The sequence below is a fragment of the Engraulis encrasicolus genome, chromosome 11 (assembly GCF_034702125.1).
Source record: "Engraulis encrasicolus isolate BLACKSEA-1 chromosome 11, IST_EnEncr_1.0, whole genome shotgun sequence".
In the NCBI taxonomy this organism is placed as follows: Eukaryota; Metazoa; Chordata; class Actinopteri; order Clupeiformes; family Engraulidae; genus Engraulis; species Engraulis encrasicolus.
This window is the reverse complement of record NC_085867.1, coordinates 41,970,556-41,984,325: the sequence shown is the minus strand read 5'-3', so window position 1 is coordinate 41,984,325 and position 13,770 is coordinate 41,970,556. Positions and strand designations below refer to the sequence as shown.

The following is a 13,770-nucleotide window of genomic DNA, read 5'->3' as shown; positions in this document are numbered from 1 at the left end:
GTCGTATGGTGTTGGAGATGAAGAACATTATGATGAAATATACTGTACATGCTGCCTAAAGTGAAACATGGGAGGGATGCAAATCTTATAAGGGGCACCACCTTTTGCACCACCATAATTCAAATGGAAAAATATGTCATACTAGTTATATAAATAACTTACTTTGTGGTAAGCTTCACATATGTATTAAACTTACACATTGCACATTTTGGTAATAACTTGTGTGTTTTTTGAAATATTGTTCAAAGTATTACTTTTCAAAAGGGGTTTACTCATTATTGGCGTGCACAATGTTGAAGTTTACGGCCTTGGTCAAAAACGTTTTTGCTTTTTCAAAAGTCAAAAAGCTCAAATACTCAAAAAGTCAAATTAATCTATTTATTTTCTAAAATTACCATATAACAATATGACCACCACTGATACTATCCAGAATATCAGCAATGGCCCAAACATAGTAGGCACCAACGCTTTCCAGAACAGTAGAACCTAGTAGATTTTACAGAAAAATTACAAGAAACAACGAAAGCATCCAAAGCACTTCGGCATTCCTAATTCTCACTCGCCCTGACCGTAATACAGAATGTACAGTTCAGGTGAAATGAAATAAGGAACTGCCTTGCTTTCCCTGTATGTCTGTATTTAAATGTTTGTGTGTGATACTTGTGTATGGGTGTGGTTAGGTGTAAGCAAATAATATTATTTGTTAGGTAATCAAAAATGTGTCAAGTGTAATCTGCTGCCATCCTCTTCAGACGTGGTCCTTAGGGGCTGGTTTTATCACTCTAGGTCCTCACTCATCTGTGGACATCCTGAGTCATGTAACCCTTTGATTAAACCAATACACATATAGTCAGCACACTCCTTTGTGGGTCCTTTGTACTGAAAAGATTGAAATCCAATGTTAGTCATTTCTCAATGTCATCTACTCCAGGCATCTAAAAATGATTAAGTCTCTGCTGGCCAGCATAACATCTTGTTCCCTTGAAAGAATGATAGTTCCAGCAGTTAGTCATGTTTGTTTTTCCTGTCTTCTTTCTGGACTTTGGACTCCTGTCAGATTTACTTAAGGATACAATCAATTCATCTAAAATCAAAGGACTGGTTATCAGCTTGTCTTAACAAGGTTTTGATGACATCTGCTAGACTCTCCTAAAAATAATAAGTGATTAATCAGAATTCATTTCATCTTCATCTCATGACTGTCACATGGGGCCATTACTCAATGGTTTGAGTACTCATTCTAACACACGGAAAAGCAAGACACAAAGTTATTGTAATGTTTTTAATCATTTTAAAATAGGCCTATTGTTGTAGGATTTCTTACAAATTAATTCCTGAACTACTTGTTGTAAGCCAAATGCATCAAATTTCAGCACCTCAGAATCTAGCCTATTTTCTAATAACAGTATGTACTGTGTGGACCCCAGGGAGAGTAGCTGATGTGTCTGTCAGCTAATGGAGATCCTAATAAAAACTTAATACTAAATCTAAAAAATAAATGGAAAAAATGAAATAAAATGCTAAATTTGAAATTTAGCTGCAAGCAACAATTAGGGGCCAAGCAGAAAATTCCGCGAGTCGCCACGGCGACAGAAAGAGCTGACCAGGCAGACGGTCAGAGGCACGCAGTGAATTTACACAAGCAGAAATGTACCTCCAAATTTGATGCGTGACCCCTTTTGCTAACTGCAGTACCCCCTAATAGCCAGGTCTGCTGGTGGCTCTAGAGGGTTTGGTGTGGGGGTCTACAATTTTGTACTCGGCAGACTGTGAAGAATGTGTTTGCCAAACTAGAGCATTTTCCTATGGAAAAAACATTGTTTTTTGAATTTTCACAAAATCCAAAATGGCCGACGATATGACGTCATAGAGTGTGTTGGATTTGTCTTGGCCCAAGGACTCCAACGGTTCCACCAGATTTCAAAGAGGGCATACGGTTCAAAAGTTACAGGCAGAAATGTAGCTAAAACTTTGACCTGTTGGTGGCACTAGAGAGTTTGAGCTAGGGACCCTAGCTGTAATTCCTTGTGGTACGTCATGAGATAGACAAGAACAGGTGTGAGAACTTTGGGTTCCCAAGATATGACCTCACTTGCTGTTTGGCGACTTTTAGGCCATTTTTGATTGGCTGTCACAGCCAAACAAAAACATTAGCGCAAAATCCACTTGATAACTTTTGTTCAGCTTTGTCCAAAGATCATGTGTACCCACTTACAGGACAATCCAACAAAATTCGAGCTTAAAAAAGCAATTTTATTTATTTTCACAAAATTCAAAATGGCAGGAAAACTATCATGGCGGAAAATGACGTCATATAGTGTGTTGGATTCGTCTGGGCCCAAGGATTGCAGAGGTACCAAGTTTTGGAAAATTGGACCAGCGGTTCAAAAGTTAATGTTGAGAGGGACTACACCTGTGTGCCAATTTTCAGAACTTTTCGACATATGGTTCTATGGGCTGCCATTGACGTATTACTAAGGAGAAGAAAGATGATTGAATAATAATAAGAAAACCTACTAACACTATAGGGGCCTTTGCCAGCTTCGCTGCTTGGCCCCTAATTAATTTCTATTTATTTGGACCACACAACAGAGGTCGCATGTCCGACGTGCAGCCACTAAAGTCGCAGTGCAGCGGTAGGGTTGGCTGTACCTCGGTTCACGTCAAATATGTGAGGCTCACGTTGTAGTCTCTAACACAGTTTTGCGCAAAAGCTAAAATAACCTTTCTTGTGTCCCGGAAATGAGTGGCCTTACGACGCATATCCAAACCTTTTAAATTCACTGCCATCAAATGTGAAACCCGGAGCACATGCCAAACGGGAAGAGGATTTAGCTTGACTCGCTCCATTAACTCCCATTTAAAATTTTGAGAGCTACAGCCCCATGGCTCGGAAGTAGAAGGGCATGACTTAGGTGCCCCATTACAACACTTCAAAGAAATGTGGTCAGCGAAATTTGGACGCTTAGCGTCGTGCCCCACTCCCCTTACCCGTTACAAATCGAACACAAACAACTGAACACCCATCTGAAACTATATTCCGTTTTCTAATTTACCTTTCATTCAGAAATGTCCATTCTCTCTAGGGTTCATTCTCTTGTTGAATGAATAACACTTTCACACACTGTGAATGTATGAAAGTGTGACCTCGCTCAGTGGGAACTTGTAATAAACCAGGTATAGCGCATGACTTAATGATCCACCCAAGGACGCAAAAAGTCTTCTGAATGAAAAGCATCAATCACCAATTGGCAGATTGCTGCTCCTATGTGTGTGTTCCAGACACTAGGCAGTGTATCAGAAGCAATCTCTTTTACCTCGGAGGTGCTAAAATCACACTAAATTGGTTACCACAGTAGCACAAGAATGTTAGATCTTAAAACTAATATAAAGCCACTAACTTATTCATATTAATATTAGTGAAATTGATCATATTAAAGTGAAGTGAAAGCCCACTGGGAAAGTCCAACTCTCATTGCCATTAATGAAATTGCATTTATGCCTCACCCGTGCAAGGGGGCAGCCACGAATGGCGACCGAAAGGGAGCAGTGAGGCAGGACAGTACTAGGGTACCTCAGTCATGGAGGAGGATGGGGGAGAGCACAACAACCGACAACCTTCGGGCAACACATCTGACACGCTAATTGCTTAGCCGTAATTGCCCTATTACCAGTCATTCCAGATGCTGCTGCACTTTAAATCATTCTTTACCTGGCGAAAATCCTTTAAACCTTTTTTTTTGAGTATGGGGAAGTGTGATATGTATTTATTTAATTGATTGAATCCATTTCCCTCACCATCTGACCAATGATGGACTTGCGAATGCTGCTGAAATTTGAAAATGGCATAGTATGATTAAAGGCCCTCTGTCATTTTTGGACCCAGCGTTTAGAAATCCTCAGCCCCGAGACAGCATCAATAATGGTTTGGGCAGCCATAACCTCATGGTTAGTGAGCTCGTCTTTAGATTAGAGGGTTGCCGGTTCAGTCCCTACACCCATGACTGAAGTGTCCTTGGGCAACCCCACATTGCTCTAGGATAGTTCAGAGAGATAGATTCAGAAAGATACCGCAGAGAGGCGGTGGTGCTTAGTTGCCATTGGGGGATGTTAGTCTAGTTTAATTTTTAATACTAAGGGGGGTGTTGGCAGGCATCATAAGGTCAAGTGGGCATTTGGAGGCTTATGATGAAGGCCAGGGGCGTCTATTCAAAAAACGTTGAGAACCACTGCTCTAGGGGCTTGTGTACACCCCAAATCACAGAAAGACTGCAAAAACAGTATACACACTAAATTCAAGTTTTATTTTAAATAGCACATCAACTCAAACTCAAAATGGCTGTGGGGACAACGTGTCCCCCCCAGACGGCCGAGTTAATTTGGGTGTGGCAGGACGTGGGTGTGTTGTGGTGTTGGGGTCTCGGTGGATGACGGACAGCCGTGGTGGAGCATTCTGGGAGGAAGGGGTGAAGGTCATGTGAAGGTCGTCTGTTTATGCCTCAATGGCCAACTGGCTCTCTGCGGAGAGAGGAGAGAAAGACAAAAACATTAATGTTTTGTGATATCTAATGTATACATTTGCTATTTTCTGATATTTAACACATTTCCAATGTGCAGTTAATCTCAGGTAAACAGAAATGGGCAATGGGCAACATTTTGCCAATTGTTTCTGAATTCTTTTTCCTGTTTTACCAATAACTATTGACAATACAAATGTGTGAGTTTGATGCATTAAAAAAATAGTGGTTGCAAGATACAGTGCGTACCAACTCCCAGCCTCTTCTCCTCGCATTCCAGAAGTTTCCTGTAGGTGGTGATCTCTGCATCCACCTTCAGCTTGATGTGCAGAAGCTCCTGATAGTCTGCCATGTGTTTGCTCATCTCCATCTTGGTCGCGCTGAGCTCCCCCTCCAGCTGTGCGATGACGGTCTCCAGTGATGCTGCCTTGTCCAGGTGGGCGGAGTCCATGGTGTCCAACTGCTGCTCCAGGGAGGAGTTGCGCGCCCGCATGCCGTCAATCTGGCTCTGCAGGTCGGTCACCTGGGAGTGGTAGGAGCCGATCTCAGCCCTCATGGTCTTCATCTGGACCTCGTGCTGGCCGGCCTTCTCCTTGAGCGTGTCGAACTTGCTCTTGTACCATTTCTCGGCCTCCTGTGCGTTGCGGGCGGCAACCGCCTCCATCTCGGCACGCATGTTGCGCAGGTAATCGGCGAGCTCCGGGCGCTCCGAGTCCTGCTCCACGGTCACCTTGGAGTCCTCGATCTGCTGCATCAGGTCGGCCACCTCCTCGTCGTGCAGCTTCTTGAGGACCTCGATCTCGGCCACCAGCTCCTCCACGCGGCTCTCCAGCTCGGCCTTCTGCAGTGTGGCACTGTCCACGTCCTTGCGGAACTCACGCAGGATCACCTCAGCTTCGTCTGCAAGTCCAGATCAGGTCAGGTCAGAGTTGCATGACAGTATAAAGCCTCAGGATACTTTAAAGTGTTAAGAACCCACCATGCAATTACATTATGTGAATCCAAAGTGGACAATACAGAGGGGCAGACTTCAATTACATTATCCCATTTACAACAAAGGACAATTTAAGACTTCATTCAATGTTGCATCTGACTACCATCTTCTAATATTTTTCACATTATGATATTGGAAGTTGTAACGATAGGTGTGCTGGTCACGCTTTTACTCTGCATTATAATGAAGTATATTACTGATTAAATAAGAGTATACAATTACTATTGATGGGCCATGATGATCATCAAAGGAGGTTCATAGTATTCTTCTTCTCAGATCAGCCTACCTTTGAGGGCGAGCTCTTGCTCGATCTTCAGCCTCCACACCTCGGCCTCCTGCTCAAAGTATCCCCTCTCGATGTCGGCGGCGCCCTTCTCTGCGGTCAGGGCCTCGATCAGGCCCCTCATCTCCTTGAACTTGAGCTCGTACTCGTCTCCGAGCCCGCCGAATCCCCCCTTGAAGCGTTCCTGAAAGGCGGCCAGCTCTGCTTGCAGCTGTGCGTTCCTTGTTTCCAGGGACTGGACCTTGTCGATGTAGCCGGCAAAGCGCACATTGACCTCCTGCATTTCCTCCTTCTCGTTGCCGTGCTGCTTGTGGATCTCGGTGCCGACCTCAACGGCAGAGACACCGCCCTGGTAGCCAGTACGGCCACGGCTGTAGGAGGTTCCGCTGCGGACGACGGAAAGGGTCTTGTTGTACGAGGAGCCTCTCATGTTTCCTGATTCCCTTTTGGGTGTGTGTTGGTTGGTTGTTGGGGTTTTCAATGTAATACCTATAGGTCTACTGGATGTTCCGCGTCCCAGGAGGAGCTGTCTGAGCTTGCCACTGATGGTCCAGGGGGTCTTCCCTTGGCTTATAAAGGGCAGTCAGGAATCTGGCACCCTGGCTCGAAACCCTCGCAGGGTTTTGACATGTTTCAAATGTGGATCTGTAATGGTTTAAATGTGGATAGCTACTGCATGGTTTATATATCTTGGGGATGTGGCTAAAATAGGCTTTGATTTTGATAGAAAAAATGGTTCAAATCCGAAATATGGAAGTGTGCTGCATTGATTCACAAATGAAGGTCTTGGCTGTGCAGCAATGTATCAGAACAATTGGCCCATATTTTTTTTTCATAAAATAGGCTCAGAAATAAAATAGGCTCAGGCTTAGTTGTTTTTGTAAACACTGTCAGACGCAACTAAAAGTTAAAAAAAAAAGAAAAAGAAAAAGTTTGTATTAAAATGAGGAAGTATTTTGATTCAACAGCATTGAAAACACATGCAGATTAATTTGAAACCCGTCATGTAAAACTCCCTCTTGTGTTGGTGTCTTTGGTGACACCTGTAATGTAGGTGACGGTGTAGCTTGTTCCACCTGTGACTAAAATGCGCTGGTTAATGAAACATTATAAGACATATAAGTATTCATTGTGATCCAATATCTTAATCTTGCCGAGTGGCAGTGGCGGAACCAGACATTTATTCTTGGGGGAGCAATGGGGTAGCCACATGAATTTCACAGGGGCATGCTCTTACACAAAGAAAACACAATAGAATAGATAAAGAGAATGATTTTCTCGGGTTCTTATGACACCTGTGACACCACACAGTCATTTCCAGAGAGAAAATAGTATAGAAAAGATCACATTCCAAGCAAAAACATGGCCATTTTGTATACTGCTAGCTGTCTTTTCTGAATACATTTTAACCATTGTAGAAGTAATTATTTAATATGTAGATGTGCCAAAAATGAAGGAAACATAAGTTTTTTTAGAAAAGTGATATGAAGGGCTGCTCTTATTTGGAAGGAAAATACCTAATACCTGGGTGCTAAGCCATTGGAATACACAGACAGGTGTGTACTCCTGTAGGCTATCTGTGTTTGTGTATACGAGAATCATATAGTGATTTGAGATGATAAAGATAAGTGTTTCACTGAAGCCCTATTGCAGATTTTCAACGTTTCTACAGAATTCTCAGAAATGAACTTAAAAGTTTCTGCATCAGAGACTTAGTAAAATTAGGTTGAAAGGAAATTAATGCTTAGGTGTCTGAGAGTTAATCAAATTATTTTCTACCATCTGTGTTTTTATGTGATTTCAAATTTCAAAGTTCAAATTGAACTCAGACTGCACATTAAAGAGTTACTTGAATACTAAAATCCAGTCACTGTAATGTTGCAATGCTGCTAAGAATTTGCTACAATTCACACATATAACAATGCTATCAAAGGTGCTGTACGGACATTCTTTTAAAATACTCATTAGCATCTAGTCTATTCCAACACAAAGACAGCAATTAGCATATGCCAGTGAATATTTGGACTTTAGACATGAGGTTTGAGTTGAATTCACAGGAATTAATCATGAAGCTACTTTCATTTACCACCAACAACGAATCTATTGATTTATCACATGGGATATAGAACATTATATAGAACTGAAAAAGCTTAAATGGCACACAGCTAACTTTTCATTAAAAGGTAAACGTCTCGACTGAAATAAGCAGTTTTTTTCTAATGCTTTTCTTCTTCAGGATGGAAAAGCACACATCTGCCATTCACATTGCCGTCAGACCGTACAACACAGAGAGTTCCTATGCATACCACTAGACAGACGGCTTTCTATGCTTTCGAATGGTACCCCTTATGCCCCAATTCATGAGGCTGGTGTGTACACAAACTTGCATCAAAATGTGTGTGGGGAAAATGGTTATCCTTTCTTCACTCGCGATACCGATTTGCGGGCGATCTATGCGCTTCGTGTAACACGAGTGGGCGGGACTACTGTCCATTTTCTGGGGGAGCACTTGGGGTAGCCAATCACATTTCAGGGGGGTCAAATGCTACCCTAGCCACCCCTGTAGCTCCGCCCCTGCCGAGTGGTAAAGGAGCAGATCAGCCAATTTCAATATGCTGTTGTATTGCTCACGCTACCTTTGACTTGTCAGTACCCACCGCCGCTGCACTTTTTTGCTCAGCCCTTTCCGAGATCTGGGGTCCGTATATCGAAAGCGTCTTTGCTAACGACGGTAGCAACGTCCTTCGTAAGAGCAACTCAACTCTCTCTCGACAGCGACGCTCACCACTAAGTCCAAGGGAATAGTGAGACGGTCTTAAGACTGTCTTAAGACGGTTAGCAACGACAAGAATCGAGAAACGGACCCCTGAGCTATTCTCATGGAAGCAGCTTTTGTTTACACTACAAACTTTCTTGACACACGCCTACTACAAATATTTACCCAAAAGGTATCGCTGTTTGCTAGTTGTCTGCTGATGTTGCATAACCTTTTGAATGTTTTTCAGAAAAATTTTACTTTTCTTTTTTTATGTAAACAAACAATTGCCCCAATTACAATGACCAGGATCTTGGAAAAGGCTGAAAAAAAAACTCTGACAAGTACTGACAAGTCCAGGGTAGTGTGAACAGTACAACTGCATGTTGAAATTGGCTGGAGTTATCGTTTAACCTTTTTTCTTATCGCACCCCCTTACCTGTGTTGAGGACAAGCCGCGCAGTCACGCAACCCCAACCTGAACTTTTACACGAGTATACATACTACAAAATGATTTAAGTCATAAATTACAATGATTCCTCCTTGAAACATTAATCAATACCTTAATGACTTTAAATAGTGACCAAAACATGTTTTGTCCAAGCCTCAACACAAACAAAATTCCACGCACCCCCTGGAATCTCTGGCGCACCCCCATGGGGTGCCCGCACCCCAGGTTAAGAACCACTGATCTAACCTCCACTGAGAAGAATTCGGAGGCTTTTGTCACCACTATTAGACACTAAACGACGGTTTTGACTAGGGATGTAAATTATTGAGTAATTTGTTAGTTGATTTATCTTATCGACTTGTAATTGATAAATGTCAATGTTTCTCCCAAGTCTAAATCTAAAAATCTAAATTAAAAATGAGATACAATGCTAAATTTGAATTAATTTCATCATGCTGCATTTCAAGTTTTTTTTTCAGTTTCTTCACTGAAGCTATTTTTTTCCCTCTGTAGGTACTTTACCTCTTATCAAAAAGTATATATCAATGTTATGATCTAATACTTTTTTTTTTTTTTTACAAAAGAAACAATGTTGACATGTTAACGTTGTGACAGTAGCAGTGCCCAAATCAATTAACAAATTTAATAGAAAATAGTACAGTTAAGCCTGATTTATCCTTTGGACGGATAGCCTCTGCGTACGTCCGTCCTGTGTCCCCCAGAGGCGCAGAGGCTCTGTGCCTGTCGTCGAGCGGCTCAAAAAATTCCTGACTATCTGTTGGACGGACGCGGAGGACGCAGACAAAAAGGCGCGGCCATTGGTCGTCTCGCTACTTCCTTGTTCTTGTGGCAGCGCAATGCCAGTAGTATTAATGCCTAATGTGTAAATGCATGTATATACACGAAGCTACAAGCTAAGTAACAAATGCATCAGTAGAACATTCGTGGCACAATGCCTGCAGTCTGACTACCATAGCCTGTTGTTCACCGAATGCAAACACAGATCGGCAGAGTCAACTGTTTTGCTCGCATTTTCTGCATGTGAAAACAGACTGGGTATGTCAAATAATTATAGGTCTACCAGTACATTGCCTTTGCAGTTTGTGCCTCTTACTGCAGATGGGGTCGCCGGCGGGCCTATTCACTATTTGCTGAAAATACTCAACTACATCATAACAACATTGCTATGACAGTGTCGAGAGTAACAGATTAAGGCATAGACATTACAATTTTGGTGACAGTAAGGTTATAACATAGGTGCTGTGCTAAGGGGTTAATAATAGCCGCAGTGCTTGCAATGTAGCGAAGCGTTAGCGAGCGCTATTTCAAATGTGGCTCGTGACACGAGACCTCGGGCGCAGATGCATGAAGGAAAAGCGGGTTCGTGACCACTCCCAAGCGACATTTGACGCGTGCAGTTGCTGAAGTCTAATCTGTCCTTTACAGGAGCGTCCGTAATGGTGAAGCATGCAGTAGAGCTGAAGGTTTGAAAAGAGGCTAATGTAGATGACCTTATTCATTTTTTCTCTTTTTGAAAGTGTCTGCCGAATACGTAGGGACACATTTTGAACAATTTTAGCAGAATATAAGAGTAAATATAGTTCTTAACTCAATATTTGCAGTTCAGTAGAACTATTTCAATAAAGTAATGAATAAGGAAATGTAATAAAATGACAATGAATCCATTAAAACAAATCACTTTTTTTTTTTAAATTGCAATGAATCGCCAACTCGCCCTGCTGACAGCCAAGTGAAATGGGCATGATAAAATTAATTTCAATTTAGTATTTTATCTCCTTTTTAATTTTAATAATTAATTAATCCATAATTTACATCCCTAGTCAAAATTGTTGTTTAGTGTCTGATGGCAGTGACCAGGCCTTGGTGACCAAATGCTTCTCAGTCGAGGCTAGATTATAATATTGGATCACAATGAATACTTATATGTCTTATAATGTTTAATTAAGCAGCGCAATTTAGTCTCCGGTGGAACAAGTTACCCCATCACCACCTTTACAGGTGTCACCATAGACACCAACATCAGAGGGGGTTTTACGGGTTTGAAATGAATCTGCCTACCATATGTATCTTCGGTGCTGTTGAATGATTAAAATGATTACTCATTTTAATACAAACACAGTTTTCAAACTTTTAATTGAGTCTGACAAAACAACTAAGAGCCTATTTTATGAAAAAATATGGGGAAATAGATCCAATAAATTGCTGCACAGCCAAAACCTTACTTTGTGAATTAATACAGCATACTTCCATATTTCGGACTTGAATTAGAATATGTGATTTTTTTCTTTTAAAATGAAAGCCTGTTTTAGCCACATTCCCAGGATATATAAATAAAGCAGTAGCTATCCACATTTAAACCATTACAGATACTTATTTTAACCGTGTCAAAACCCTGCCAGAGTTTCGAGCCAAGGTGCCAGATTCCTGGTGGCCCTTTATAAGCCAAGGGACGACCCCCTGGACCATCAGCAAGCTCCGACAGCTCCTCCTGGGACACACAGCATCCAGTAGATCTACTACATTGGAAACCCCTACAACCAACCAACATACACCCAAAAGGGAACCAGGAAACATGAGAGGCTCCTCGTACAACAAGACCCTTTCCGTCGTCCGAAGCGGAACCTCCTACAACCGTGGCCGTGTCTCTGCCGTTGAGGTCGGCACCGAGATCCACAAGCAGCACACCAACGAGAAGGAGGAGATGCAGGAGCTCAACGTGCGCTTCGCCGGCTACATCGACAAGGTCCAGTCCTTGGAAACGAGAAATGCCCAGCTGCAAGCAGAGTTGGCCGCCCTGCAGGAACGCTTCAAGGGGGGATTTGGCGGGCTCGGAGATGAGTACGAGCTCAAGTTCAAGGAGATGAGGGGCCTGATCGAGGCCCTGACAGCAGAGAAGGGTGCCGCTGACATCGAGAGGGGATACTTTGAGCAGGAGGCTGAGGTGTGGAGGCAGAAGATCGAGGAAGAGCTCGCCCTCAAAGGTAGGCTGATCTGAGAAGAAGAATCTGAACCATCTTTGATGATGATCAATAAGTGATATGGGAAAGGCCCATCAATAGTAATTACATATTCTTGGTAATCAGTAGTATACTTTATTATAATACAGAGCAAAAGTGTAACCAGTACACCTATGTGTAAAAATATCAGAAGATGATAGTCAGATGCAACATTGATAAAGCCTGTTGTCTTTTGCTGTAAATTGGATAACATTATGAAGGCCATGCAATTGAATTCTGTCCCTCTGTCTTGTTTTCTTTGGATTCACATAGTATTATTGCATGGTTTGCTCAGTTCAAAGTATCCTGAGGCTTTACATTTACATTCAATTTTGACCCATTTCTCTATTGCCCCCCAATCTGGACTTGCAGACGAAGCTGAGGTGATCCTGCGTGAGTTCCGCAAGGACGTGGACAGTGCCACACTGCAGAAGGCCGAGCTGGAGAGCCGCGTGGAGCAGCTGGTGGCCGAGATCGAGGTCCTCAAGAAGCTGCACGATGAGGAAGTGGCTGACCTGATGCAGCAGATTGAGGACTCTAAGGTGACCGTGGAGCAGGATTCGCAGCGCCCGGACCTGGCCGATTACTTGCGCAACATGCGCGCTGAGATGGAGGCGGTTGCCGCCCGCAACGCGCAGGAGGCCGAGAAGTGGTACAAGAGCAAGTTCGACACGCTCAAGGAGAAGTCCGGCCAGCACGAGGAACAGGTGAAGACCATGAAGGCTGAGATCGGCTCCTACCACTCCCAGGTGACCGACCTGCAGAGCCAGATCGATGGCATGAGGGCGCGCAACGCCTCCCTGGAGCAGCAGCTTGTCACCATGGACTCCACCCATCAGGACAAGGCGGCAGCACAGGAGTCCGTCATCGCACAGCTGGAGGCACAGCTCTGCGAGACCAAGTTGGAGATGAGCAAGTACATGGCAGACTATCAGGAGCTGCTGCACATCAAGCTGAAGCTGGACGCAGAGATCGCCACCTACAGGAAACTGCTGGAGAGCGAGGAGAATAGGCTTGGAGTTTGGTACGCATTGTATCTGGCAACCATTATGATTTGTCCTTTTTGTTGAGGCTAAGAGGCTGAGAGCTTCAGACATTAAGCTTTTCTGTAATGGCATTTTGAATGCATCAAATGCACACATTTGATTTGACATAACTAGTTTACACTCCGTAGAGTTAGACCAGTAAGGCATGAAAAATATTTGGGAACACCTGATTGTAAGGGGATATTTGCCCACTACTGCTTCTATTTACCTGAGAATAACTACACATTTGAAATGTGTTAAATATTAGAAACTGAACAAATATATGCCTTAGAAATCACAAATCAAGAATGTTTTTTTCTTTGTCTCCTCTCTCCTCAGAGAGCCAGTTGGCCATTCAGGAATAAACGGACGACCTTCACATGACCTTCACCCCTACAACCTGGACGCTCCACCACAGCTGTCCGTCATCCACCGAGACCCCAACACAGCAGCACACCCACGTCCTGCCACACCCACACTAACTCGGCCGTCTGGGGAGACATGTTGTTCCCACAGCCATTTTGAGTTTGAGTTGATGTAAAAGGATGTTCCCAGGTGCTTTTTAAAATAAAGCTTGACTTCAGTGTCCATACTTGGTTTTTGAAGTGTTTTCTATGTTGAGTTTTTGTATGGTTTAAATGTGTGGACTCCAGGAAAAAATGTATAATTCTCCTGCTTATAGGTCCATACAGTGCACAACAGAAATGAGTACACCCCTTTTGACAAGT

General features: G+C 43.1%; 2 protein-coding genes across 2 annotated transcripts; one reads left to right on the top strand and one right to left on the bottom strand.

Annotated features, from left to right (window-relative positions):
* Positions 1–4,374: 4,374 nt before the first annotated feature.
* On the bottom strand, positions 4,375–6,224 carry LOC134457755 (vimentin-like). Its single transcript, XM_063209727.1, has 3 exons — positions 5,798–6,224; positions 4,767–5,417; positions 4,375–4,518 (listed from the first exon to the last, which is right to left on the bottom strand). The coding sequence occupies exons 1-3, from the start codon at positions 6,222–6,224 to the stop codon at positions 4,493–4,495; spliced, it is 1,104 nt and encodes a 367-aa protein (XP_063065797.1). The 3' UTR covers positions 4,375–4,492.
* Positions 6,225–11,593: 5,369 nt separating this feature from the next.
* LOC134457753 (vimentin-like) lies at positions 11,594–13,534 on the top strand. Its single transcript, XM_063209726.1, has 3 exons — positions 11,594–12,002; positions 12,390–13,041; positions 13,382–13,534. Coding segments are annotated over exons 1-3 (1,062 nt in total). The 3' UTR covers positions 13,383–13,534.
* Positions 13,535–13,770: the final 236 nt, after the last annotated feature.